General features: G+C 34.7%; 1 protein-coding gene across 6 annotated transcripts in view; it reads right to left on the bottom strand.

Annotated features, from left to right (window-relative positions):
* Positions 1 to 27,766, bottom strand: part of EML5 (EMAP like 5) — a 116,115-nt gene that overhangs the window by 54,732 nt on the left and 33,617 nt on the right. For all 6 annotated transcript variants that reach the window (XR_005105216.1, XR_005105215.1, XM_037393769.1 and 3 more), the window contains exons 6-17: positions 25,173 to 25,308; positions 22,073 to 22,274; positions 20,822 to 20,959; positions 19,802 to 20,058; positions 16,914 to 17,126; positions 14,985 to 15,152; positions 13,075 to 13,181; positions 12,565 to 12,683; positions 5,817 to 6,003; positions 3,899 to 4,004; positions 2,694 to 2,787; positions 569 to 669 (exon numbers count right to left, since the gene is read on the bottom strand). Coding sequence is in view for 4 of the 6 variants with exons in the window: in XM_037393769.1 (XP_037249666.1) it covers positions 569 to 669; positions 2,694 to 2,787; positions 3,899 to 4,004; positions 5,817 to 6,003; positions 12,565 to 12,683; positions 13,075 to 13,181; positions 14,985 to 15,152; positions 16,914 to 17,126; positions 19,802 to 20,058; positions 20,822 to 20,959; positions 22,073 to 22,274; positions 25,173 to 25,308 (1,828 nt within the window). In the remaining 2 variants the exon portion in view is untranslated. The remainder of the gene's footprint in view (positions 1 to 568; positions 670 to 2,693; positions 2,788 to 3,898; positions 4,005 to 5,816; positions 6,004 to 12,564; positions 12,684 to 13,074; positions 13,182 to 14,984; positions 15,153 to 16,913; positions 17,127 to 19,801; positions 20,059 to 20,821; positions 20,960 to 22,072; positions 22,275 to 25,172; positions 25,309 to 27,766) is intronic.

Here is a 27,766-nt window from a genome sequence, read left to right as displayed (position 1 = left end):
ATCTTTACATATGTTTTGAGCTTTGAAACAATGAAGTTCACACTCCTCAGGGAATAGATTTTTCTTCAAAATTTTTCAAGCAGATAAAGCAAGCTGCTTTATCTTGGGCTTTAATTGTCAAGCTCAGCAGAGTTATCTAAACAAACATGTCTCAAATGGCACATGTATCCTCTTCCAGAACGTTCTCTGAATTTTTTGTATGTGGATTTTTATAACCTTAAGTTTATTTACATCTGTGCCTCTTTATAACATACATGTTCTGAAGGTCCTTCTTCCAAAAACCATTCTATGATTTTAGAGCAGCTCTAACATTTTCAGATGTGCTATATTATTATTAGATATAAAACCAGCAGGAAACCCAGAGTCCTTTCTACCTATGTAGCTCTAGCTCCATGGAAAACTGATCTGAAAAAGAATTCCCACTACTGCCATAATGCCAATTAACGTTATTTCTACTAGCGCAAGCTAACTTAAGAGACATCTAGAGAAAACATTTGCCTTTAATGCATGAAACAAAGTATAAATACTGCTTCTCTTATAGTATAAATAACAGAAAAAGTTTCCTTACCTGCTCTACGCCAGAATTTCATGTGTTTAATTCCAACTGTAATCAATTTATCAGGCATATAAGGATTAATCTTAACCACAAAAATCTTATCTTTGCTTCCTCTGAAATGCAAAGCAAAATATTTTAAATAAAAATATAACTATTCATATTTTAAAATACGTTATGGTTTGAAGGTTTTTTGTTAATGTAAACCTCCTCTATTTTGTTAACATTTACTTCCAAATCTTTAACAATAATTTATTAAGAAGAGGAAGAAAGTCGATGAACTAACTTACTGAGTCCTGTTCTACTTTCTATTTCATTACCCTTCAGTTTCCAAAGAAGGCAAGTGATTATGCTACTTCAGCAATCCACTAGGTGGCATTTTATTTGCATAATAATATGTATTTCCATTCAGGTTAGTATATGCCATTTAGACCTCTGACAGCTCATAATTAAATTTACAGGTGTAAAGTTGTAAATCTTGTTTGAAAGTCTCTTGTTTTGAAAATAAATTTCTATTCTTATCCAACTTTAATTAATTTTTCAGTTTTTCTTGTTGGATTAAAATATATGCTGCTACATCCATTTTAAATGGAAAATTTCAGTTGTTTCCAAAGCCATTAAAACTTGTTGTATGTTTTAGGTTTTTTACTATGCTTCTATAAAACCAATGCTTTTCCTCAGTCCTACAGTTTGAAAAAGAGCTTTCAACTGTTTGCTACCTATGCAAGGAAAGAAATGCTTACCAGCAGGGTTTTTTTCTTTAAAATACAAAAGAGCCTCTAATGCCTAATTTTTGCTCCCTGTCCAACAGTGGCAATAATCTTTTGCCTTCCATCATTTTCAGACCACCGAATGAAATAGTAGTAAAAGCATGAACCACTTTCTTTCCAAACTCACAATGTAATCTTCAAAGTATAGATGCTGCTCTCAAAAATTCTGTTCAATTCCTTTGAGTAGGTAGGAGGAAAAACACTCTGGAAACTTAATCCAGTATAAACTGGTTAAAGTTTGATTTAAAAAAAGAATTAAGTGAGATTGGTGGGTTCAGAGAGTAAAGGAATTTTAAAAGGGGGGGGGGGATGGGAAATCACATAAAAAGCAGACAAATGAAAGGTCCAAACCATTACCTTCAGAGAAGCCAAGCTAACAGGGCTTCTGACAAATAAAGAAGAGTACTCCTTTCCCAGTTATCTACATCACCTATTCAGGATTTTCATTCCTCAGTGAGTAAGAAACTCAAAGTGTGTTTAAAAAGAAAATTAGAATAAATGTCATCGAAGAGCAACGATGAACTTAAGGGATAAAAAAGAAGTTGCTACTTTTAAAATTTTACCTGCAGAGAATAAATACTTCTAAAATTTTACCTGCAGAGAATAAAAAATTCCCTTTCAAACCTACCTAGAACAATATTTAGAGTATACATACTGAATCCAGGCAGATTGGAGGAAAACCAACTCACATTACTGCTCTATTTAAAGCAATAGTTCCTTAGAAAAAACAAGTCAAAAACATTATTCAACATTAGAAATAAGATTCTATCTGTGGATTAAAACTCTATGTAATAAACATATACCAATTAATCTGCACAGAGTCAAAGAAACACCCAAAATATTTAACTTTTGGAAGTCATTTAGTCCAACTTGCTGTTCAAAGCAGAGATAACTTCAGAGTTAAATCAGGCTGCTCAGGACTCAGAAAGGAAAAGGAAAGAACCCTGAAGAAAAGAGAACTGAGCAAAATCACTGCAAACTACAATCCCAAGAAAGATGTGACCTCTGATGAAAAGGATGTGAAAAGCAGACCATATATCACCATCTCTGGAAGGGCCAACAGAAGCACATGGAGTGAGTTTTAAAGAAATTATTCCTGAGCGCATCAAATAAATGTAATAACCTCATATTCTATGTCTCCTTTCTTCACCAGTTGAGCTGTCACTGTAATAATCTTTGTTGACACTATCAGAGCCTGTTTTTTCTTCCAAAGAAAGTTTTAAGGCTGTGCTAACTGTTACCACCTGTATTACTTATGTGATACAAATAGCTAATTTTTAGAGAACTATTATTCTTTAATGAATACATTTTACTTACTGTCATTTGAAAGTACATTTAGGTGAAATTCTAAAGCAAAGTTAAATTCCTACCTTACTGCTGAAAGCTTTTCTCCTTTCTTCCAATCCCACAGCACAATAGTGTGATTGTCATCTATTCCAACAGAAGCCAATCGTTTCCCATCCGCTAGAAAAATAAATTTATGATTAAGAGAGTAGATAGATAACATTATGTTGCAGTAAGACACCATATTAAAGAATATTATAACTTCACAAATATTGTAAGAAGAACGTACAAAGAGGTAAATATTTGCATGATGATGTGCTTAGAGGCATGTCTGTTAATCGTTTGGTCTTAAAGTTGAGTGATCAGTTGAATGGAGTTTAGGACATCATGTTACCCTGTCTAAAAACCTCTGTGTTTGTATCAAATCCTTTGTTCAGCTAGTTGCTGACATAGTTGCACAAAAACCTTCATCACAGATTGTACTGTGAGAATTTTCTGTTCACTCTGAAAGCCCCTGTTAATTTCTAAACAGGAAAGCATTGAAGCAATACCATGATGTTTATGAGATATCCTTACACTTAGTAATAGTGTGACATCTATTTCCCATCTTGGAAAAGGAGAACCAAATAAAGGTAAGAAGCATCAAAGACCCCAAACTACTCATCTTTGTGATCACACATTTTCACTGCGAGGTTAGAGATCCTATTTAATACGTTCAAACCATTAAAGAATGAATAGAAGCCATTGGAGAAGAGGAAATTTAATACTGGTACAGGAATTCAATGTATGGGGTGTAAATATTTCAAAAGATTTAACTGACGGTCTCTTATTTTCATGTAAGGTGAAGAGAGAGGCTAGGTTGCTTCCCAGAACTCTGTAACTGAACTTCCTGAATTTATTGGTGTGCTACCCAATTGGCTTGCAGAATTTAATTTAAAAAAGTGCACACATGATCAACTTGCACAAAAATTTGCTTAAACGGCAGACATCGCACTCAAGATCTGTGCACCTGCCTCACAGAGCCAAAAGAAATTGAAAAGTGATCAGCTCAGCTATTAAACGGTACAGAATCTGTTCTTGCGTTTCCTGATGTGCTAGAGTCCACAGGAGCTCTTTTTAATGAACGATCACTTTAAGACAGACTCTCTCATTTGAAACTGAGCACTGCAGAGTATCTCTAATAAAAAAAATCTTCAGTGTAAAGGAATTCCAAATTGCTCATTAGAACTGATTAGCTTGTACTTTCACACAGAAAAGGAAAATTATAAATAAATAAATAAATACTTATTACCTGAAAAATCAACAGCACAAACACCGTACTGGTGATAGCCCTTTAATACTGAGAGTGGTTTTATTGTTTCTGTATCCCAAATGTGTATTGAAGAATCACGACCAACCTGAAAGTATACACATTTATAACCATTTTTTTCCATTTCTCAGTTACTTCACACAGTTATTTAAAAGTATAATATTGAAAATTACTTTTTAAAGTATTTGAAAAAAATTACAGTTATAAAACTTAGTATATAAAATGTAGTATTACTTCTGTCTGGCTAGCAGTATATGATTCCTTCTCCTGCTTTACAAATACCACTCCCCAGCTAGCTCTTTCTTCCCTCCAAGGAACTTAGGCACATTAATTACAATAACTAGAGTCCTCTTGGGGAAGGGGGGGGGGACGGGACGGCACGGGGGGAAGCCCTTCACTGATCTCACTGTGGCATATTTATTCCATCAATTCCCTATCAATCATTCCTTGTCTAAAAATACAAAGTTATTTTTATTGCTAGTATGTAAGCTACTCTGTGTTTGAGAAATCCAAGTGACTTCTGTTCCTTTCTGGTGTCATTACAAGTGCCTACAGGTCACATTCTAATGCATTGACACCTGTGGACTATTCTCCACTAGAATGGCACCAATGCAGGTAAATAGAACTTGGTAAGAAATGGAATACAACTTATTCTTTTCAACTCTGTACAAGCATTATTAGTCAGCATTTACAAGATTATTTGCTATTCCAAAGGTTTTGCACCTCAGTACACAGAAGAGGGCCGCAAAACCAGAAGAGCACTAGCCTGTGCTTAAGACCAGGGGAAGAACTCAAGAAAACTAGGATCTATTTCTGGGTTTGCTATAAACTTAGTATATGGTATTTGGAAAGCTTTTCATAACATCCACTATCAGGAAAATCTGAACTAGTGTTGCGTGGGGAATTTGATGACTGCATTATCTAATTTCTGCTGGTAACGTAGCACACAACAATATATAATGTGCATACATAAAATAGTATATAATGGAATATATCTTTTTGTTGATAGCATAAGGTATTTTAAAATATAGTAAATCCAGGCACATTTTTATTCATAGTTTTTACTACTTCAAAATTAAATAGAATCAATTCTCCCATTTAGGGCTTCAATCGCTGAACTCGCCTGCAAAATTATGTTAATCTCAAACATTTTTACACAAATAAAGGGCATTATAAGCAAAAGTTTATTTCTATAAAAAAAATTCAGTTCACATGTTCTCCAATTTATTATATAATAAAAAACACAATGATAATTATAATTTTAAAACCCTGAAAGATCAATTCAAAACCTTCAAGTCCTGCTGTATAAACATTTATTGTAAGAGATGTTTGTCCAAAAAAATGAGTGAAAAAAAAATTACCTGAAATTACTATCTGGCAAAAGTTAAAATGAACTATCATAAATACTTTAGCAACATACATACCTGTGTTACATGTACAAATAGTTAAATAATTTGATTATAGGCGATAACAAAAAATGTAATGCATGAAACTGAAACACCAGAATGTAATAACTGCTAACTTCTAGCACAAGAAAGTAACAATAACATAGCTAAAACTTCACAACTAAGCTAAAAACAACCCAAAACATTTTAATTTCACATTTCTTCTACTTGTTATCATGAAGCAGCAACACAGTACTGAATAAAAAATATCAACCTATTCTTAAAAAGAGATTAAAACCCCGCCACCTATCAACTACAGTCTCTTATCAGAATTAATATAACGAACTGGGAAAAAAAAGCTTATGTTGCAGTTTTTTAACATGATTCCATCTGCAACAGAAATGCAGTCCTCCACCTGAATAAATGTAGACTGGACTTTCTTCCTCCAAAATTGGCTTTTCTAAATACGGTAGTAACAACTTCAAATTCTTATTGCCGATAAACACGCATCCTACCTGGCCTGTTGCCACATAGTCCTTTAAGGGATGAATAGCAAGGCAAAGAATGTCATCATCATGACCTAGATAAAAGCGCTGTGTGTTCTGCTGTCGATTGTACACCACTCCCACCGCTGCGACATGGTATACAATTTCACCCGTCTGAGTGTAAAATAAATTGCTTCGACAGTCGTAACCTCTGTAACTAATAAAAGAAAAAAGTTTGTTCATCAAGGTCATAACCATGTATACTGAAACTTTGAGACAAAATTATGCAAGATGCGTTTTGCACACATCAAAACTCAGATTACTTACCAATTACTGTTTTGGTGTTTTAAGATTAACAACATATTTTCTTTCCCACAGGAACACCAATTTATCAATTTCATTTACTATTCAGACATCAGTACTACTAGCATTAGTTTGAAAGTGGCTGCTATTTAATAGTTACTCTCCACAATTAGTTTAGAAGAGGAAGCAGTAGTTAGGCATGCATGTTGGGCATGCAACTTGTAATTAAATGAAGCAGACAAAACCAATACTTCGGACACTTTCTATCTCTTACTGCTCAAAAATTAGGCAGCAAAAGTTTCCACAAGAATGTGGACAACATAGATATCATAAAACTCAAAGTTTCTGGAAACTTGCTAACAGAAAACAAATGTCTGTGTTTTATTCCAGATCAGTTTATTTTTTGAAGGAAAACCTGTCTCCTTTCTGTACTGATACAGCAACTGGCATAGGCTGGCGAATTTCCAACTGAGGCCTGTATGCACTATCATAGTATACACATTTCCTCCTAGGTGTGATTAAGATTAAGCATCCCAGAAATACCAAAGGGTGGCATCTTCAGAAAGGGTAGGGTCCTACTTTCAGAAGTAATTTAAGAGGTTCAGAAACCTAAAAAACATTAAACAAACAGCAATTTTTAAAATAGTGTTTTAAAAAATGCTGCTGTTGCCATTCAACGCAGATAACATTTAAAAGATGTTATTTGAATTCCTTCCTTCCTTTCTTCTGATATATACAATACACTATATTCATGACATATCCTGTTTCTATTAATTCTCCAACTAACCTCTTTCTGTTCTTATGGATCTTCACTAAATCAACTTTTTAATTATTTTACAAAGATGCAGGCAAAATGTGGTTATTTTTCTAAATACATAGTAAAATTTACAGGAAGCGAATGACACTTGAATGTGTTTGAATTGGCCATGAATTATCTGTATTTAAGGATCATAAGGCTCTACCCTGAGTATTTTTGCACTCAACTTTTAACTGAACTAATTTTAAAAAGAGCTCTGAAGATGTTCAACAAGTCATTCTAGGCAAATAAAATAACTAAACTTTTACCATCAGCAGCTGCAAACTATCAGAAATCTCCAATGTCTATGTTATACTTCTCATTATATTAATTTATTTGCTTAATTACAAGCATGTATAAACAGAAAAATTACATTATTTTTAAGAAGAAAACAAATGCAGGATCTTTTTGCAACACTGCAGTTGCAGGTCTTTATGACATAAGACAGAGAGCATCTGTACACACATCAGTAAGCGTCATACAGCAAATTGAATGGGATTGCATGAAGACAACTACTGCATATGAGGCACTTAGAAGGTTTAAATGACAGAAATTATGCAGTCCAGGTAGAAAAGTCTTTCATAAAATTATACATAGTTTTCCTTGCATACACAGTGCAACCATATGCACTGATTAAGCAACGAATCTTTAAGGCAGCTGACCAATTGTAGCTCAATGAATACTGTTCTGAAAACTCCAGCTGTCGATCCATGTTCACAATTACTAAACCTATGCATTACTGGAAAACACCACAGCACATACCTGAAGCAGGTCTGAACACACTGTATTTCTGTTGGCTCACCTACACTACACATAATGGTACTTATGTCAGATCATATGTGATTAGGGAAAAAATGCTAAAATCACCTCACAAATCTTTTAAACAGACCAGCAGATAGTCCAGGTCCATTTGCCCCAGACACAGAACGTTGCATTTCCCCTTTCTGAAGTTCATGAAATTCATCCCTGCCCATTCCTCTAGCCTGTCCAGGTTCCTCTTGCTGGCAGCACAGCCATCTGGTGTATCAGCCACTTCACTGGATTTTGACTGTCTGCAATACTGTGAAGTCCAAAGCTGGGTCTCATTAGATCACTAACAAGCAAATTAAACTTCTTAAAGTTCAGCAAAAACTGCTAAAGCACAGATATAAAAGTTTTTAAATAAGCCTCCTTCCAACCCACTGTTTAGATTAGTACTCACAGGCTGGTTCTTAACTTCAGGTTTGGTCCCAGCCCAGCAATTTTTCAGTGTCTCTTGACTTACTGTCCCTTCAGTCTCTAGTAAAATCTCTTTCCCTTAGGTCTGAGGCTCAGCTGTATGTCTGCTCCCTGCTCTTCTCCAGGTGAACAACAATTTAGACTCACAACAAGCTGCAGACTCTTCAGTCATGTTTTGCTCTTCCTCCACCCAGATCCTTCACTAACAATTCCCCCAGCAGCAGCAACATGTGTAGATGCTTTGAAGCTCATTTCTGCCTGATCCAAAGTGCTGTCTGCTTGCCCTGCCTGGCTGCATCCTGCTTTGATATCCAGCAATTAGTTTTTAAAGAAACATAATATACAATGACCTACAGTAACTATGACAAAAGAAAACAGAAGTAACTCACAGTATGCAACATCAAGAGTTTAAGGACATGACAACATTCAGTGAGGAGCAGGGATTATAAAGGCGGGCACAGTGCCGAAGAGGATATCTGGACCTATCAATGCTCAGTTGTTTTCCTCTGGCTTCACTCTGCACTGTGCTCTATTAAAAACTGGATTTCCTTTGCAAGCACAGAATAATAAAAAAAAAAATGCTGACTACCCTAAATGAGAATATTTTAAAAAACTGCTACAAAAATATGTATGCTGAAATAAATAATGCTTTAGATGAACAATTTCTTACAAGTAGAGCAGTCACCTATAAAAGTAAAAAGCATTAAGACAGCAAAAGGGTCTCAGATCCTTCTACCTGTAACCCTGAAACTCAGAATTTTCCCAGCTTTTGTTATAACAAATGCCTATATACCGTCAGGTAAGCATAGCGAAACTGAGTAGTTAATGGCACATATATCACAGGACTACCCAAACATCCAAAACGTATCTAGGATGCAGGAAAACAGTTCTTATTACTCATACCTATAACTTTTTTATGATCAGAAGTTTGAATTTTAGTTCACTTCCTCCAGTAATTAAAAAAAAAGCGTAGAATCAGTTGTTTACAATTAAAGTAAACCACATTTTACCGAAGTATCAAGCAGTGCAAAGACATTGTGTAAACCAGTTAACCACACCTTGTCTTTCCCACATGCCAGTTTACTAACTCCCTGACTACATAGGTACTTCTCACCAGAAGGATAAAGTGATGGGCTTACATAGTCCAAGCAGAGATGAAAAGCAGCATGTTTCAGTGCACAAGATCATTCCCTGAGAATATGCTACATAGTTCCAAAATATTTATATCTCCATATTATTAAACCAATTTAGAACCAAGATTATAAACTAATCTCGGAAAAAGCATGAAGAGAAATACTGTCTTTGCATGCAGAAAACAAACCACAGAAGTAATTTACAAGGCATCTTGATTATCAACTAGAAACAAAAGAATAATGAAAGCAAGCTCTGCATCACAGTTACTGGAAAATATATAACAAAGCACAATAAACATAACACTGCTTTCTGCAGTAATTGGTATTTTCAAGTGGTCTTCAGCAACAGCTAATCCAGGACTGATTCAAGTTAATATGACAGTAACTTTCAGAAGAAAAGATAGCTACCTCAAAACTATGTAGAAAAAAATATTTGCCACTACCGAGGTCATGAAGAGCAGGGGCTGGATTCAGTTTGAGATTAAGACATGTCAGTGCAGCTGTTGACATGTGTGTTAGATACATTAACACCTATACTTTAATCAACAGTGTTCTAATCAATGCAGTCAATTGAACCTGCAGGGCTACCCAGCTGACCAACCAGTCAGCATTTAATTTTACTTGAGCCAAATCACTCCTTATGCTCCACTGACTAGTGACTGAGTATCTACTGACTGACGGAAGTTTAGGCGCACACATCAACCCACCTACTTCTAGGCACACAACTCTAAATTCTTTAATGTGAAGCTGGATCCCACCCACAGTTGCAAGTCATGTATCTATAGTCAACTACGGGGCAACTTCACAAGTAGTGTCTTCTCTGGGAAAAGACTCAATGTCCATAGTTTGGCTGAGGCTGTAAGAGTTTCAAAAACTGTATGTTACTCTTCGAAGTATATATGGGAAATTTCCAAACATAGTAAAATCCTTCCCCAAAAATCTCCAGAACCAAATGTCAAAATAAACTTGGTTGAGGTCAGTCTTTAGCACAAAGGTAGAGGCTGTTGGTTGTTGTTTTTTTTTAAGAATATTTTCATATGGCAATAGTGTTTTCTCAACAGGACCCACTCATAGCCTACTCCCTCTTCAGATGCTATTTGTAGCCCTCTGGTAGGAATCCAGGCAAGGTATCACAGGATTCTCATTTAAGAGCATGAGAAATCCCATGCCATCTTGAAAACACAAGCAAATTTCATCTTACAATGTTTGTCAGTTCAATGAATATGCCAAAACTAGATTTTGCTTAAACGTCTTGAACAGTAAAAACCAAACCATTCTTGTGAGATTAGTAGCATAGCATTGGCAGAATACAGGACATAAGTATTACACTTGCATCCTTATTCCCTGCCAGCAAAAAGAAAGTATGATAAGCATTGAGTTTGAAAAAGGGGCTCCTCTGTTCCTCTGAATATCTCAAAAGATGTATCCTTTTTATATTTCTGAACCACCACCACTGCCAAAGACATGGCAGAAAGAAAATACAAGAATAGTCAAGAGGCCAAACTAGTACACCACTTTAATAACACGTTTGTGATCGTGACTGCATCGGATCTCTTTAGAAAGATGCACTTAAAGATTAACCTCTTAAGAGGAGTTGCTTTTTCATTGCCAAATTGCTGGATTACATACTCGGCATTATGGTTTTTATACCCTTCCAAAATAGGAAGTAACCAGAGGTTTAAAAGATTTCTTACAGGTTATGAAGAGATTTTTTTTAAAAGTTCACCTTTCAAGGCAGTTGACAAATTCAAAACACAAAACTAATGTGCTCAAAAACAAAGAAAGGAAAAAGGGCTTCCTATTCCCCTAGTTCAAAAAAGCACTACTTCTTACACTTTCAAGGAGCATCCAAGACATTTCCATTGCAGCTAAAGAAAGATGAAGCAAAGCAGACTTCCTGAATCAGCGAATATGCCTATTACTCACTTGGATGTGGGTCACTTTAAAGTTAACAGCCTGGACACTGAGAAAAATCTGTTGTTCAGCATGGATTCTTCATTAGTTTCCTTGATGCCCACTGGGTAACCAGACAGAACTCAACTGGACATTCTACTTCTGGTCATTCCTGGATATTCTGGTCAAGCTTCACTTCTGTTGTGAAGGAAATAACAATAATCCCAAAGATCCAGGGCCCTTGCTTGTGCTACATCTTCTTCAGGATCATTTGGTTTGGTTCTTAGGCTAAATTTTAAAGACTACATACAGCTACCCACCTTAATGCATTTTCTACACAGATACAAAAATCTTCAACTAAGAATTCTGGAGCACCAAAAATAAAATAAAAAAACCAACTCTGTACCAAACTTCCCAGTTGTCATTATTTCCAAAGCTATTCCTCAGACTCCATGTCTTCTACAGACAAAATTGCTGAGTTGAACAATTAACTATTCTTAGTCAATTAATTTATTAAACATTCCATGTGGAGCCCTTCTAAAAATGTTTGTGTCATTATAGACAGTAATTTATCTCCTCATTTAAATATCTCTGAAAAGAAGTTGTATTCCTGCAAAGAGGTATCTTTAGAAAGAAAAAACACAGTATTACCTGATTTCCAATGCCTTAATTTAATAAAGGCTTTGGTTTTGCTTTGTCTCAAGGGAATTTATATTTCTGATTATTATTTACATATAGTAACATCTACTGCCAGTTTGCTTTAAAACACCTCATCTTTGTACTGATGAAAAAGTCTTCACTTATGAAAAGTTATGTGAGACTACCAATCCTAAAAATGAAATCATAAGATTTCAAGGATGCATCTGAAAGTAATTTTATTAGTCAAATTAGCACCAAAAATAAAGTGAAACTGAATTCTAACACACTTACAGGTACTATTAAGAATTAAATTTAATACCTAAACTAGCAGAGGAACATGTAAATTGTTTCAGATTAGGTACAAACAGTTCATACTTTTTTTTTTTAATAAAACACTGGATAGAAACACCACTTAGTACAGAACCCAGTCATCTTCAACTACACCAAGTCTCTGCCATAGCTTCCAAAATAATACACGAAAGAACTATTACATTTCAGAAACTGAAAAATATGGGTGATAGCTAAATACTATATTTAGTAACCTCTATTCGAACAATAAGTATTAGCTAAAGCTTCAGCACAAATTCACTTCAGAATTTATGTTCATAATTCATCTAGCTTGGCATCAAAGCTTTCTATTAATTTAGTGTAAATTTATTTTTACAGAAATAAATAAAACCAGTAAATTACAAAGCAAGTGACCTAGAAGTCTTTCATAAGATTATTGAATTATAAACATCAATCTACAAAACACAAAATGTAGCTTGTATATTTTAAAGAAACCTAGTTTTCATACCCATGAACAAAATGTAATCTTATACTGTTCCCTGGAGCTCGCTCTCGTCTCTTAGAAGCTGCACTTTTTCTTTTTTCTTTGCATTGCTCTTTAAGTTGAGGTAGATCTTCTTTGTAAACCTTTAAGAAAGAGCACACTTATAAATTAAGAGATTCAGAAGAAAAGCATGTTTCTGAAAATTCAACTACAGTAACCACCCACAAAAATGTTTTACTGACATCATTGAAAAAAATCTCCCATTAACTGTAGGTGGCTATTGTATAGTGTAACTTGCTTTTAAATTACAACCAAACCTCTACTACAATGAGGCAGAATACATGTAATCACTTCTCCTGCCTCTGTTGTATCTTACTGTTTTGAACGCATCAGATAATAACAATTCTAAAGGTGTTGGCCTGTTCCTGGTTCAGATTTCAGTCTTTCCAGTTTTCAGATTTTAAGAAGTCTTCACAAAAGACCAACTTAAACACCGGGAAGCATTCCAACTGCCTTTAAAACTAAAATCTTTACCTGTCGACGATAGGTGATCTGTGTCTCCTGTTCAATTTCAGAGTCCAGCTCTGGAACATCAGACTGATCTGAATCTGATTCATCACTATTAGAATCAACCAGAGTCTCTGCCAGCAAGAAAATAGAAACAGAATATGAAGCAACCTAAGTAAAAAACAGAAAGTGTTTACAGTAACTGCTTAATGTTTTATTTGATAATCAATGCTTGTGTTAACTACAACATAAACTGCTAATAATTGACAGGGTGACAGTGTCAACTCTGCTGATACAGTAGAAACAAGCCAACTTGTCAGTATGATAAATTATTTTTTTTCTGAGAGAAAGTTACTTTTCATTCATTAAAATTATTTTATCACCATCAGATTTAAGAGGAAAGGAAAACAGAAGAGAATGAAGTAATGAGTATAAAGCAGAAACTAACACCTGCCAAAAACTAACAAGAGAAATAAAGGGCTCCAAAGAGAAAATTATGATTAAGTGAGACACTGATGCATGTAGCAACTCTTCAGGTAGATTAGGAACAGAACAAAACAAAAAAATCATATATGGGAAATGCTAAAATTTGGGGGGAAATGTGGTGAAAAAGAGTAGTCTTTTAATGTTTCTGGGAAAAGCCAGATAATGTAGCAGTTTCATTCCAAAAGAAATTGAAAAGCATGTCCTGGCTGATAAATGGTAATATATTTGGATCATTCTGCAACCTTTGATTGATTATTGCACACTTTTTGATTAAGAAACATGACACAAAATCAGTCCAGAACACAAACAGATTTTAAAATATCTCAAAATGTAATTGCAAAGAGAGAATGACCACTCAGTAAGAAATGTTTCTAGAAATATGCAATAAAGAGCAATTGTTGGAGCTATACTACTTAACATTTTTATCAGTGATCTAGAGAAAAACAATACCGCTACTGATAATGGTAGCAGACTGCAGAGTTAGGAAAGCCATTAACATCAATAGTGTGTCGCACATACTGCCAGACAGCCAGAATTAAGGTTATATATCCAGGAACAAGGAATCTTAACCACACAAGATACAGAAACTTTACCTTGGGAAGCAGTAGCTAGTGAGAAATTTGGGTTATGAGAAATAATTAGTTGAAAATTAATTGATAGCATGAACGATCAAACCAGTTAAAGGCTTTTTGGAGGCTTCACCAAGGAGATGAAGAGAACTATTGCTTCTTTCTCATTTGGCACTGACAAGGCCACCATTGAACCAGCATTCATTTACCTATTAGCTGGGTCCACACTGATACATCTTCATCTCATCTTAGCAATTAGAGGTGAAACAGTCTGTTTCATACTTATCTCCCAAAAGGACTCTCCACATTCCTTTAGGAATTTCCAAGTGAGGCATTCAGTTTAATTGTTTGCTTTTGAAAACCAGTCATAACTGTTGTATTAAGTCACTGCTGGAAACATGATCTACATATTTTTACAAATATTAAACACCCATAGTCTGCTTTAAAAAATAAGCATTGTAATTAACTTTTTTCAAATTTTCATCTAAATATTAAAATTTTAATCAAATGAATATCTACTTTTTTTTTTCCCCCAGTGATATATGGGCATCCAGTTGTTGCCAATTTAGTATGCACAGAACTCATAAATCTATAACACAACGTTTTAAATTTCCCTTTGCCCAGGGAACACAGTGGTTAAACTTTTTTCACAGTCTTGCTAGACTGAGCATACAGGGTACAGGCAAGTGTTAGGCAATGCTATCAGGTACTTCAGGCAGCGGCAAAGTTTAAAGAACAATTTTGTGCACCCTGACAATTCTGAATATTTATTTCTATACTTGCACCAAAGAATTTTACTTCTCTTTTAGCCTTCCCTGTCCCACACCTTTTTTTTATTATTTATTTTTTTTAAATTTTTCTTTTTTTAATGAAGTTACTTACCTTGGGGTGCTATATGAAGAACATCCTTCAACTTCCGGTCAGGGACAAATTTCCACTGAAAGACAGAATGATCAGCTCCCCCAATGGACACAACCCACTGGTGATCGTGCGACCATCTGACATTTGTTACGTGAGCAGAATGACCAAGATATTTTTTAAATTTTGCTCCTAGAACAAGAATAAAAGTCTCTTTCAACATACTACTAGTGATATTTTAATTAACAGCAGCAACTTTTTGTACTATTCCTAAATTTTAATCTAAGATAAATTTAAAAATTTGGATTCCAGGATGTAATACCTTTAAGTCAAACACAGAAAGACATATGACAGTGCTGTACGAGGTGTGCTAAGGGAAGATTTAAAAAAAAAAATGTATTGTATTAGTTTTATTCTATTTGTTACAAAGATTTTGCCAATTATTATTTCTATATTGAAAAGATGCAGTTGTTTAAATGTTAAATATGCTGTAGAACTGATTCCCACTGTGCAATTTGAGTGGTAAGCACTTATAGCCATTCATATCCTCACACCTTCAGCAGTAGTAGGAGTGGCAGTAGTGGTATAACTACATCAAGTTAAAGTTTTCACTGACAGCTACATAATTACAACACAATCTTTGGATCAGTTACTAAAAAGATGTTCCTAGTAGCACACCATTATACAGATTCTTGCGCCTTTTCTTTGGTTTTATAATTCTCGTGCAATAAAAAGGGAACGAACAGTCTCCTTCAAATGGACAGAAGACTGTTTTGAAGAACGTATTTTGGATTACCTCAGGTACCAGGAAAAGCTTTATCACTTTAAAAATAAAACCGGAAAGACTGAAATGAAATGTTTTTTTAATATCACCTTTTACAAAGAGTTGGAAAAACCGTGGAGGAATATCAGTCATTTAAAAAAAAAAAAAAAAAGAACCATTTCTGTAAGCACATGTTGCTTGAAGACATATCCTAAGACCTGTTATCACAAAGATCATGCAGTCATAGCCAGCATTAAACACATGATGCTGCAAAGTGCAATGATGCAACAGTGCAGCTTTTTGTATCCCCTTTCAAAACTTGAAGAGACTTGATCTAGTCCCAGACAAACTTCTTAGGTTAAAAGGGCTCTTCTTAAAAGCTAGGGAACATTTCACAGGTTTTCTGAGACCATCATCATGTTACCAGCTTGGAGACAGATTATCTCTGGTACTGGTAATTTGTAACATTCAACTTAAATGATGTCTTCAAACAGATCTGAAAAAATAAAGCCTTTCTCGTCTGAAAAGATACACATCTCTCCCCTGTTCACTCAGTCCTGAACAGTAAACTTGAAAATTATATACCTTGCTTTAGAGGTTTCAGTTTTAAAATTGTCATGAGATTTGTCCTTATTGCTAGTAAAATTTTGAGGAAAAATGAGATGGAAAAGTCTTTAAACTTCAAATAACATACAGTGGCATACTCTGATTACAGGACCATTTTGCTCTTCACTTCTTTATTGCCTCTAATCACTTAGTAATTTTTTTTTAGTTCCTAGCCCAAATCTCCATCACAGAGGATGAAAACTGCCTGAAGACCAAGCTGAAATACTTAAAATATATGTTTCTCATAAAAGATTAAATATTGCATCACCTCATGAAAGTCTATTTTTTAAATGGGAAGGAGGGAGGGAGGGGGAGAGAGAGAGAGAGAGAGAGATATCTACTTTACGAAATAAAATACAGGCAGAACTTCTGGCTATCCTATTCAAAATGCAAATAAAATACAGTAACTATTACAGCTGTTAATATACCGGCCTGTTATTGTTTTACACCTCTGAGCTCAAACTAAACTTTTAAAAATAAGTATTTGCCATTTATAATTTTCAAAAAACAAGATTTCTAAAACCTTTTTCTTGAATAACCAAAATTCAAAAATATACGTTTATAACTGAACTTGAAGATACTACCTTTTCTTAGACATGGGTATCGAAAGAGCTTTACTATTCCATAATCATCAGCTGTAACCATAACTTGCCCAATAAAATTTGCATCCACAGAATTTATATCATTTATATCTGAATATTTGGGCCAGATTCCATTAACTTCAAGGCCAGAAACACAGGTCCATGATGCCCACTGAATGCCTTTTAATTCCTCCTTGTTTGTTACTTCTTTTCCACCTAAGAACAAAAATAAAGAACTATTTTTCAGCATTCACTTACGCAATCTTAAAGAATGTAGAATCGTTTTAAGTTCTCCAGAAATCAAATCCAAGTGAGACAGAATTAAAACCTGACTTCTAAAACTGTCCTGATCTAATATTCTCTATTATGACCAACAGGATGATCAGAAGTAAGGCTTCTCAAGACTATTTAGCAGAAGTTCATGGGTTTGGATCTTTACAGTTTTTATTATTTCTTGATATTTGCTTGAGGATTTGTTATTTTTAAATGTTTATGAAAAAATACATGTAGCCATTTTAAGATAAAGTTTGGGAAAATTCTGTTGCTGAACTGTTCTAGAAACCTGGATCAACCTAGAGCAAAAGCTGAAGAACTCATTTAGATATGGCCAGAATGTGTGTTACTGAAAATACCAATTTAATGCTTAGAACCTTGCTACATTATCTTTCACATCAGCAGCTTTAACTGTAGCAAGATTGTTCCAATCCCACAAAGTTTCATCTAAGAGCTTAACTGAGTCAGACCAAAGCTTTGCCCATTTAATATATGTATTTTAATACATATATAGGAATGGCCAGAAGCAGAGTGCAGGAGCAACACAAGAACAATGCAAGCAAATGTAAAAGTTGTGAGTCAGACTAAGTGTGCAACTGCAGAACCTGCGCAGGACAGTGCCAACAATTCACATCAGTCTTCAGCAGCAACAAATTTGAAGGCAACTGGGCTGGTTTTTTTTTAGTTGTCTTATTGCTAATTGCATTCTGGCTAGTGGGAGGGGATGGAATAGTATGTAGGAGTGAGCAGCCTCAGGTACTATAAGAAGGTAAGTATTCAACAGAGGAATAGGGCAAGGGAGAACTCAAGTGGACTGGAATAAAGAAAAAAACACCATAGAGAAAAGATAAAAAGGCAAATAAATCAGAAAGGAAAACTTAAGAAAAGCAAAACATAAAAAACCCCACACTTGAGGAAAAGTATACACTACTATATACCCCTCCAAAAACTGGCAAGGAACTCAAGTGCCCTGTTTGAAGATCCTTCAGCTTGGATGAAATAACTGCACCCTTTGACAAGGTTTACCTTGTAATCTCTTTCAATCATTAATCCATGTAAACGATGACTACTAATACTGGTTATATCCATGACTAAATCCTACAGATCTTGTATTAGCCAACTGTAAGTTCCTTACTCATTTATAGTGGAATTTCAAGTGTTATATAATTCCAATCACTACCTTGAAATATTTAGGAGATTCCTCTAACTTCACTGACTTTGCTAAACTCTTTTCACAGACAAGCCTTCACAATCTCACATTCTAATGTATCGAGAAACACCAGGCTGAAAGCTGCCTATATAACTTCAAATTGCTCCTCCAATGTGTGTGCATTTGTTACAGTCTAATTAAATTCTCACTTAATATTTTTTCTTACCTATCTTCTGCCTCAGTGCACAAAATCGAACTTGTGCATTGAATGAATTAGATGCTTCAGCAAAGACAGTTATAAAAACCTCCATGGAACTGTGAATAATGTACAGTGCAAAGCATAAATATTGTGCAACAAAAGAAGGGAGAATATACTAAGTGGTGATAATATATAATGATATTATGTAAAGAGTGTACACACACGGAACAAACAAGTCAAACCTTGTAACAAACACTGCCCTTGACATATTGTATCAGGACTACTAAACTCGAAGCTTGAAGTTATACCTACTCTGTGCATGCGTCCTCTGCAGAGGGAATTATCTTGATGAAAACTGTTTCAAGAGTATGGGACAGTTCAGTCAAGTTTTGAAGACTGTTGTCTTGAAAATATTTACAATACTGGGGTTGTCACAAACTTTGAAACTGAAAAGTGTATTTTAACTTTACATAATATACTAATTTTCTTGAACAGTCCTCTGCCATAAAAGACACATTTGAACCTGTGTTATCAGTAGACTGCCCAGCTAAATTTCATTTTGATATTTTTATTCATTCTGAAGGTTGCATGATTGAATCATGTGTATCACAGCTTCAATATTTTTTTGTTTCCAGCAACTCCTAACATTCTGGCATCCTTACATCCGCTACTCTTTATTTTCTCTGCAGTTACCTAATCCCATTATACTTCCAAATTCATTTGCATTCCAACTGTTTCTATCTATTACAAATTTCTCACTGTAAAACCTCTTTTAAGTTAAATTCCTCAGTTCTGCTACAAACATAGCTGTAGAAAACCAGATGACTCTTACGAGATGAAACATACTAATTTTTTCACACATTTTAAAAGACATACAGTGCAAGCAAATGATAATCCATTTAATAACCAAGCTTAGTAAGTACAAAGCTATTAAGCTATTGCAAAATCGAATTTGAATGCAATACTTTTTCTAAAAAAGTAGGAGTAAAGATTTAGTTTTGAGAAATACATTATAAGCCAGCATCTCTACCATGAAAAGATGAGTTATGAAGAAGAGTAAACACATAAGGATAAGATTTATTTAAGCACCTTTGCTAGAAAATGCTGTACTTATTCTAATAAAACAAATATTTACATGAACTTAGAAAAAAAATATATCTATAACCCAGTGCTTCGACCGAGGATCTGTACTTGGCTGTTTTTACAAAACTACTATATATTCTTTCAGTAATGGCTAACAAGTATCACAAAAGCAACTCAGAATCTTACCTGGCATTCTATAAAAAAGTCTCTTCCCATTGCCATCATTGGTCTGTAAGTATTTACTGTCCGAAGACCAATCCATATGGGTGATGAAACTTAAAGATCCAATACATTCTCCAACTTTCTTGTACCGCTGAACAACACCATATATATCCACAGAGCTGTCATTGGAACCAACAGCTAGGAAGTTCCCGTCTGGTGAATATTTGAGTTCATGAATAGCTTCTTTCCTGTCTTTGATATGAACAACCTCAGTCATATCTCTGTAGTATGAAAGAAAGCATGTCATAAGTATAGCAGAGCCTTTTCACACTGTCAAATTCCCAGGTTTTAGAAAGGGACAAAATTGTGAAATGATGAAGTGAACTTCAGTATCATACGTACAAACACAACACTCCCACTCCTATTTTTAGACTTGGGCAGGGCTTCTGGCCAAAAAAGGAGAAGGGAACACTAACACATGGAGATGTTGCACTGGGCTGAGGGAGAGGGAAAAAAGGAACTGTTCAAGCTAGGTCCACAGAAAAAGTTAACCAGGTAGATTACTAGATCTTTGTTCACTCAGGGAAGAAAAACTTCACTAACATGAGAGACAGATCTCATTTTCACTTTAAAACTGTGGGATCACAGCCACAAAGCAGCACTGTGTTTGTATGCACGATGTGCTGACAGGAGCATTCCAACACATGGAAACAATTTAGGAAGTAATGGAGATATATTTCTTAATAATTTAAGAATAATCAGTAAAGCTAAAACCTAAAGTAAAACACTTCCTAGAAGACTGCCATTCTTCGCAAATAGACAAATACACTTTTTCAAATGTGTTGTTATGGAACAACATGAATACATGTAGCACACACATTTAAAAAAATCTGAACACCCTCAAGATCAGTAATTTAAAACAGAAATGCAAGCGATCTCATGTATTGGTCACTACAGTGCCAATATCCATACAATTTATAAAAGCAATTACATAACACACTTGAAAGAGTTAGTAACACATCTGGTTTTAATTTTGTAACATACCTGACTCGAAGCACAGTGAATGAGCCATCTTTCATTCCAAGAGCAAGATGGATTCCATCAGTACTAACTGCAGCACAGCGAATGGGTTCCTCCATGTTGCACCGGGCAATCAGAGCATGGTCTATTAAACTCCAAATTCTAAAATAAAGATATAATTACAAATGTAAGGAGTGGTTTGTAGCTGTGTCATAGACAGCATGAAGCCTCCAATTTCTGCAGAATGCTGGACATAGTAGTGTCCTATTCTAAAATAAATTTCCATAAGGAAAATCTAAGACAAAAGTGTGAATTTTGCATTCAGCAGTGAATATTCTTATATGTAAAATAGTGATTTTTTACATATCTAATTTAATGACAAAATGCAGGGGCAGAATAATTTTGTTTCATTTTCTGAATATAAAAAGAATGACATAACAATATATACTGTTAGATCACTCTGAACATTCCACTATTTTGCTAATCATTTTAGCCAAGAAGAACACTAAAGAACAATTAAAGACTTTGCTCACTGTAAACATAGCCTTTCCTATTAACAAGTAATTATTATCCTCACATATAACTAGACAATATTATAACATGTAAGTTCTTACTACAAGATACATTACAACATCTATAATTTACAAGATATATTTGGAATTCTACAACATTATTTTAATACCCATAATTCAACTACTACTTTGCTTAACAATGTTATGCTTAATGTATTTAACAAAAATGCCGACACATTTGATTTCTAAGAAAGAAGAGAAAAGGTGTTTTAAACACAAAAGAAAGATGACCCTGTAAAAGGGAGTAATTTACTGGGTCTTCTCAGAATATAGATTCTATTTACTGTGCATGCATTAAGTTTGACGAAACGCCCCAGCTAAAAGTTAATTTGCAACGTGACAAAGTGAGTATGGCAAGAGTAAAAATCGTAAGTTTTTTTACAATGTTTTTTTCATTGTAACCTGTGAATACCTAACATAACTCCTGAAAAGGAAACACACAGAGGATACCTGTGTATGAGTGCTTAATGTTAGGCTAAATGAAATTTGTTCAAATGTTGTACATTTCATCTTTGTGAAATATGCATTTCCACTATATTTTATTACTAGAGAGTACTAATTTCATGTATAACTTCATTGGCTCAGCAGCACTTCAATGCTGCATTTTAATACCTTTTACATGTACACATTTCAATAAGGTTATCTACAAAATTAATTGTTTGTATAAAACTGTATGCAGTTAAACAAACAAACAAGATTTAACCTGACTGATCGATCGTCACTTCCAGTCATTGCTAGTGGTTTTGTAGGATGGACAGCCAAAGCCCACAGCTCCCCTTCACAGTGCCCCTGCATTATCAGGAAAGGCTTATTACGCTCATGCACCACAATTTCAAAAATTTCACTATCCTGTGTCCCAACGAGTATATGGTCTCCTCTCCAGCAAACACTTCTTACAGACAGACCTGTAGAAGAGATTATTACCAGGAAATACACCCTGAGAATTTGTGAAATAAAGATAACGTAGCACATGACAAAACATAAAAGAAAATATCAAGAAATATCCATATACCTTCTCTTACTCCTCCATTTACTCTGTTTACCTATTCCATATAACAGAGACTGCCCTTGAAACATTAACATTTCAAGCTTAGTATTACAAAAGTTCTAAAATAAATAGAATGTGAGCCTTATTTTAATAACGGACATGTACCCAATTCTTGTATTACAAGATCTCTGACAAAGAAAAATAATACTGACATTTGCATCTGAAATTACACATTTAATATCTTTAATCAAAGGTAGCAGACAACATAAATTACAATTTCTGATCAAACCATGGACCTTAGTACTAGCTAGATGAACATAAAGTATTTGACAGCAGCATCGGTGGAACATGCATTATATGTAGGACTGTCAAAAAGCCTAATTCTCGCCAGCTTGTTTCTGAGATGCTCCCCCTAAAGCAAATCTTTGTAACATCTTAATAGTATCTGGAATTATTTTCCCACTAAATAGAAAATAAAAATAAATCAAACAGAAACAACATACAGAGAGATGAGAAGGGTTTATGATGGAATTTAACATGTATTTCTAGACACTGAATTAGTTTCCAGGCTTACAGTGGAAATGAGCACTCAAAAGCTGCACTTTTTTGTAGATAAGGTTGGGAATAATAAAATGGAAGTTAGGACAGTTGTATACTGTGAACCCAGTCTAGTCTTAGATGCCCAATCTTAGCAGTGTGCACCTTTTAAAACAGACTATATTTATCACATTCTGATGGTGCAACTCAATTTTGCCAATTTAAAGTGTAGATAATCAGATAGTAGCAATGCCTAATGTAATCCCCTTTGCCTAAACACTGAATTTTGTTGACAGTAGCTCAAAAATAATCTTTGAAAAACTACTCTGAATTAATATGTGAGAAAAATTGTATCTACTGGATGAGAGAAAGGAATAATGCAATGGTGTGAGTTGATGTACTGAAAAAAAGGAGGTTTAACTATGTAGAGGGAAAAGAAGAGCCTTAAGTTATTAAATCTACATTGGAAAAACTTTGCAAGACTCGGAAACAATGAATGGGTTATTAGCAGTCCAGTTTTATGCATTTGCACTGACAAAGGTAGCTTTCAAAGCAAAGCTCTTGATCATGCCTACCTACCATATTTTACATCACAAGATAGCCTTCAAACACACAAATAAGACTCCCTCCATATGAACAGAACTGTAAGATGTGATCCAGGATTGCGTTCAGTGCACTCCCAACTGCAATACAATGTTCAGTCCACTGAACCAGACTAGACCTAATGCCCCTCAAACACACTTCAAAATGTGTCTATTGTGTTACTCTACCTCCACACCAGCTGCTTTGCTTTACAGATTTGTTCCTACTGTGCTGCACGGGTGAATCTAACCACCTTACCATTCAGCCCTATAATCAAGACATTATATGGCTGTATTGTCTACAGTGATTAAAAAGTAAAGAAGGAAACAATCAGAATCTTTGATGAAGGATGATTAAGACACTTGTTTTAGTAATTTGGAGCTTCTTATTGGTGTTGGTAGATATTTTGAAAAGCAGTTTGACTACTTGCAGAAGTATCTAGAGCTAACTGCTCTACGAACCATTCACAAGGATGTAGAACTTGAGTTCATGTTCACAGATTACCAAGAGGTAAGGTATAGCAGCAGCAGAATAAGCAATTAAGAAAATGAGTAGAAGGACAGGTCATAAAGGCAATCCTCAAAAGGATACAATACGAAAAAAGACTGAAGGGAAGAAATTCAGAAAACTGAATTTATTAAATTCAGCATTTTTAAGAAGCTATTAGTTCTGTCAAGGGCATCTGACAAGTCAAAAAGCAAGGAAGGAGTTCATGTAAGTGACAAAAGAGGAACCAAAAGAGTTCATGGCAAGAAAGTTCCATCAAAAGAGAGGCAAGCGGGAGTGGAGAACAAGTTGGAAAGAATTAACGGGGAATGAAACAAAGCTTTCAACTACATGCAACAGAGCTCAAAAACAGCAGCTGAGTAAAATTCAATTTAAAACAGAGATGGTGTACTACAGGGCATTTAAAATGGAATGAGCTCCATCTCATTGCAATATTTCATAATCTTGGTGGGAATGTGAAGTCAATTACAGGATACGAAGATTTAACTTGTAATCAGTTGTTTATTGATCCTGAATATCTGATTGCCATCAGACATTCTAGCACATTGCCAAATTCATGGCAAGATACTAAAAGATAACAAAGTGACTGGGGGCAAAGAAAACCAAATGCCAGCAAAACCAATATCGTAACTGACATTACTACTTTAGCATACATCTGAATTCTTTTCCTGAATCACTACAGCAACAATATCTAGAACACTGACAAAACATGCTATAGACTGCTAAATGTAAAATTTTAGCATGCCATAAACTGTAATTGAAATCATAGGTAGAACGTGTAAGCAGTGTTCTAAGCCCTAAGAAACTGTAGGTAACTTCCAAATAGTTATGAAAATTTGTGTAACTAGCAAATGCAATTTTTGTACTCCACTGTTTTACATTGTGGATCTCACTGTTGCTTCTAACTTCTCTTAAAGCATTACTGTTTCTAGGTAAAAGCCGCTGTGCTATAGAAAGATGTGCATTTTATTGGTTTAAAAGAAAAAAAATTACAACTTCATATTATGTTTTACAGTAACTTTGAAGTACTATGGAACCTTCATATGAGTAGGCACGATCAAATTTCCTTCCTAGCAAATAGTTCACAGTAACATACATGAAACAACCTTTCAAAAGTCCTTTCTTGTTCAAAAGACTGGTAAATTTCCTATCTTATTTGTATATGAAAAGTGACAAACTTCTTTTTTACCTTTATATCCCTGGTCTGTTTCCCTGAGATCTATCACAGTAATTGGTTTAAAATTTAAGTCCCACAAGCGAACACAGCCATCCCTGCCACCAGTGGCAAACCCCTCTTCGCATGCGTTCATACTGAAAATTCCTGCCTGAAGAGAGAAGAAAGTTTTTTTTAACAACATATAAATATTAGAGATACCATTAGGGAAAGTGGAACTCTCATCCATGCCAGTATTGATTGTCTTCCTATGTGTTACGCTGTTGAAAATAGCATAAACATGCAATTAATACAAGCTTTAAATATGAAAGAGTCAGAAATAGAAACAAACTCAAACCAAGCAGAATTCAAATTCAATGATAAACAGTAAGGTAAGAGAATTGTTGCAATACTGCTTTCATCCTGAAGATGATGATCATAGTGATGCTGCTTCTTATCCCTAGAAAGAGTTTAGTTTCATATCCTCTTGCCTTAGGATCTGGTCCAACTCTCACAAATGTCAGCAGGAAGATTTCCACTGATCTCCCTTAGGCTTGGTTCAGGGCCTTTGTTGCAGCTTCTATGCAACCAGATAAAAAACATCTGGGACTTTTTAAAATTTTAAGCCAAAGACTACTGATGTAAAACTTAAGTTTAGAAGCAAAATATAAGAAAACCAGTGATTTCTTTACAACATTTAAAAATACATAATATAAACTCATTTTAAAATTAGATATCAGGAAAAAAACCCCAACATATTTTCTTTAATTCACTTGATACATGTTTTCTTCAGGGTAATGAAGAGATAAGGAGGATATATCCATTATTAAAATAAATATACTGTATCACATAGCCACTATATTTGATGTAAACATGATACATTATCTAAATAGCATACACGTACTTACACAACTCATTAGTCTTATTTTCAGTAGTAGCTCACACATTTCAGTAAGCAAAGCTACTGAAAGGGCAACTTTGGCTAATAAGCCTACAAGATTTTTTTTAAAAAAATGTATATTTATTGAAAATATTTAATATTCAGCTATGACAAAAGAAAACAGCATTAAAAACATTAAAAACGAGCATTAAAAACGGTGGAAGGGAAAATCTGTCTCCAACTCCTGCACAGAAGAAGGTAGAAGAGCCAATACCATACATATATCTTCTAGAATACTGTTCTGAAATTTCAAGTTTGTAAACTTCCAACAGTTTCTTTGGCTGGGGGTCTGAATTTCACAGTAATGAAGCACAGTAAACCCAAACGTGAAAGCAATTTGCAAAGGACAGATTGGCTTTTGGGAGAAGAAGCTGTATACTTACAGAACAAATTAGCATCCAGTGTTGTGGCTTGTGAGAATTCCCAAGTACTCATGAGTATTCTCTCCTACTAAGCTGTTTTTTCTTAAATTATAACTAAGGAAAATATCGTAATAGACTAATCATAATGAAATATGGACTGTGTTTGCTTCTCCAGCATCAAGTAGAAAGAATATCACTTTCCAACTTGAGAAAAAAGAAATCTCTCTGCTTTCACAAAAAAAGCATATTAGAATGTCAAATGACAACCAAAATTTAAATACTAGGGTGACAGAACTCAAATTTCTTGACGTGTCATGTCCATCCTCAGGACACAGGCTTTTAAGACAAGCCATATTTTCAGGAGTAGTATCTGCCTCAACAGAATTGTAGTGCAATTTTTAAATCATAAGCAGATTAAAAGGCTAACTCCCATTATCTCTAATGTCCTGAAAATCCTCTTTCTGTTTCTTTAAGAGCCTAGAGATTTTTGAAAATACTACCCAAACTGTATTTTTTTGGGGGGTGGGGGTGGTGTCTGTTTGTCTGTTTTACTACATTAACTTTTCAGTGCCATTAAGCAAAAAAAAGGCTAGAAGAATTTTGGCTCATTTTGTACCATATACTGATTTCTGACCAAGTTCTGGCATATTTAAATATTTTAAAGCTCTTTTTGGAATGCAACCTTGATAATAGAATTATTCCCTTTCCTTTAATTAACTCATTCTGAATTCCATGATTTAATTAGTCAGTATTAAAAAAAGAATCAGACATTTGGCGATGTGGGAAGCTGGCTGAATGTTCTGAAGATAAGATCAAGTGGATCCAGGATTAATCTGTTTTCCATTTCACAGAATATTCTTATCTTGAAAAGGACATACTGGTTGTCAAGGAGATTTCACAGATGTTATGCTTGCTCAATCTCTTGAAATGTAATAGGACATTCTCATTTCAGTCTATGTGCCACTGGAATAGAATTATTAGATGAAAGCTACAAAAAAAGTGCCTTATTAATGGAGACTGTAAGTACCTAATGGAAGAAGCTGAGCTTAGCTAGTCTTCACTTAATTGTTAGGCTCACACTTAATGAGGAAAAGACAGTTTCTTTACTCTGGTAGCTTGGCCAGTCATAATTCTTCCACTAAATCTTTCCTTTTAGGAACTGCCAAGACTGTTAATGCAACTCAACTTTGGACTCTTCATGCTTCTCTTAATCATTCAGCCTGAAACTGTCATTAACATAATGTGATTCTTGACAGTCAATAGCCTTCTACCAGAAATGAGAGGCAAACAATTGCATTGACTTTGTTTGATCCAACTGAATAGCGTGA

Source organism: Falco rusticolus, chromosome 7, assembly GCF_015220075.1.
Source record: "Falco rusticolus isolate bFalRus1 chromosome 7, bFalRus1.pri, whole genome shotgun sequence".
In the NCBI taxonomy this organism is placed as follows: Eukaryota; Metazoa; Chordata; class Aves; order Falconiformes; family Falconidae; genus Falco; species Falco rusticolus.
Note: the sequence above shows the minus strand (reverse complement) of the source record. Positions and strands in the feature narration are given on the sequence as shown.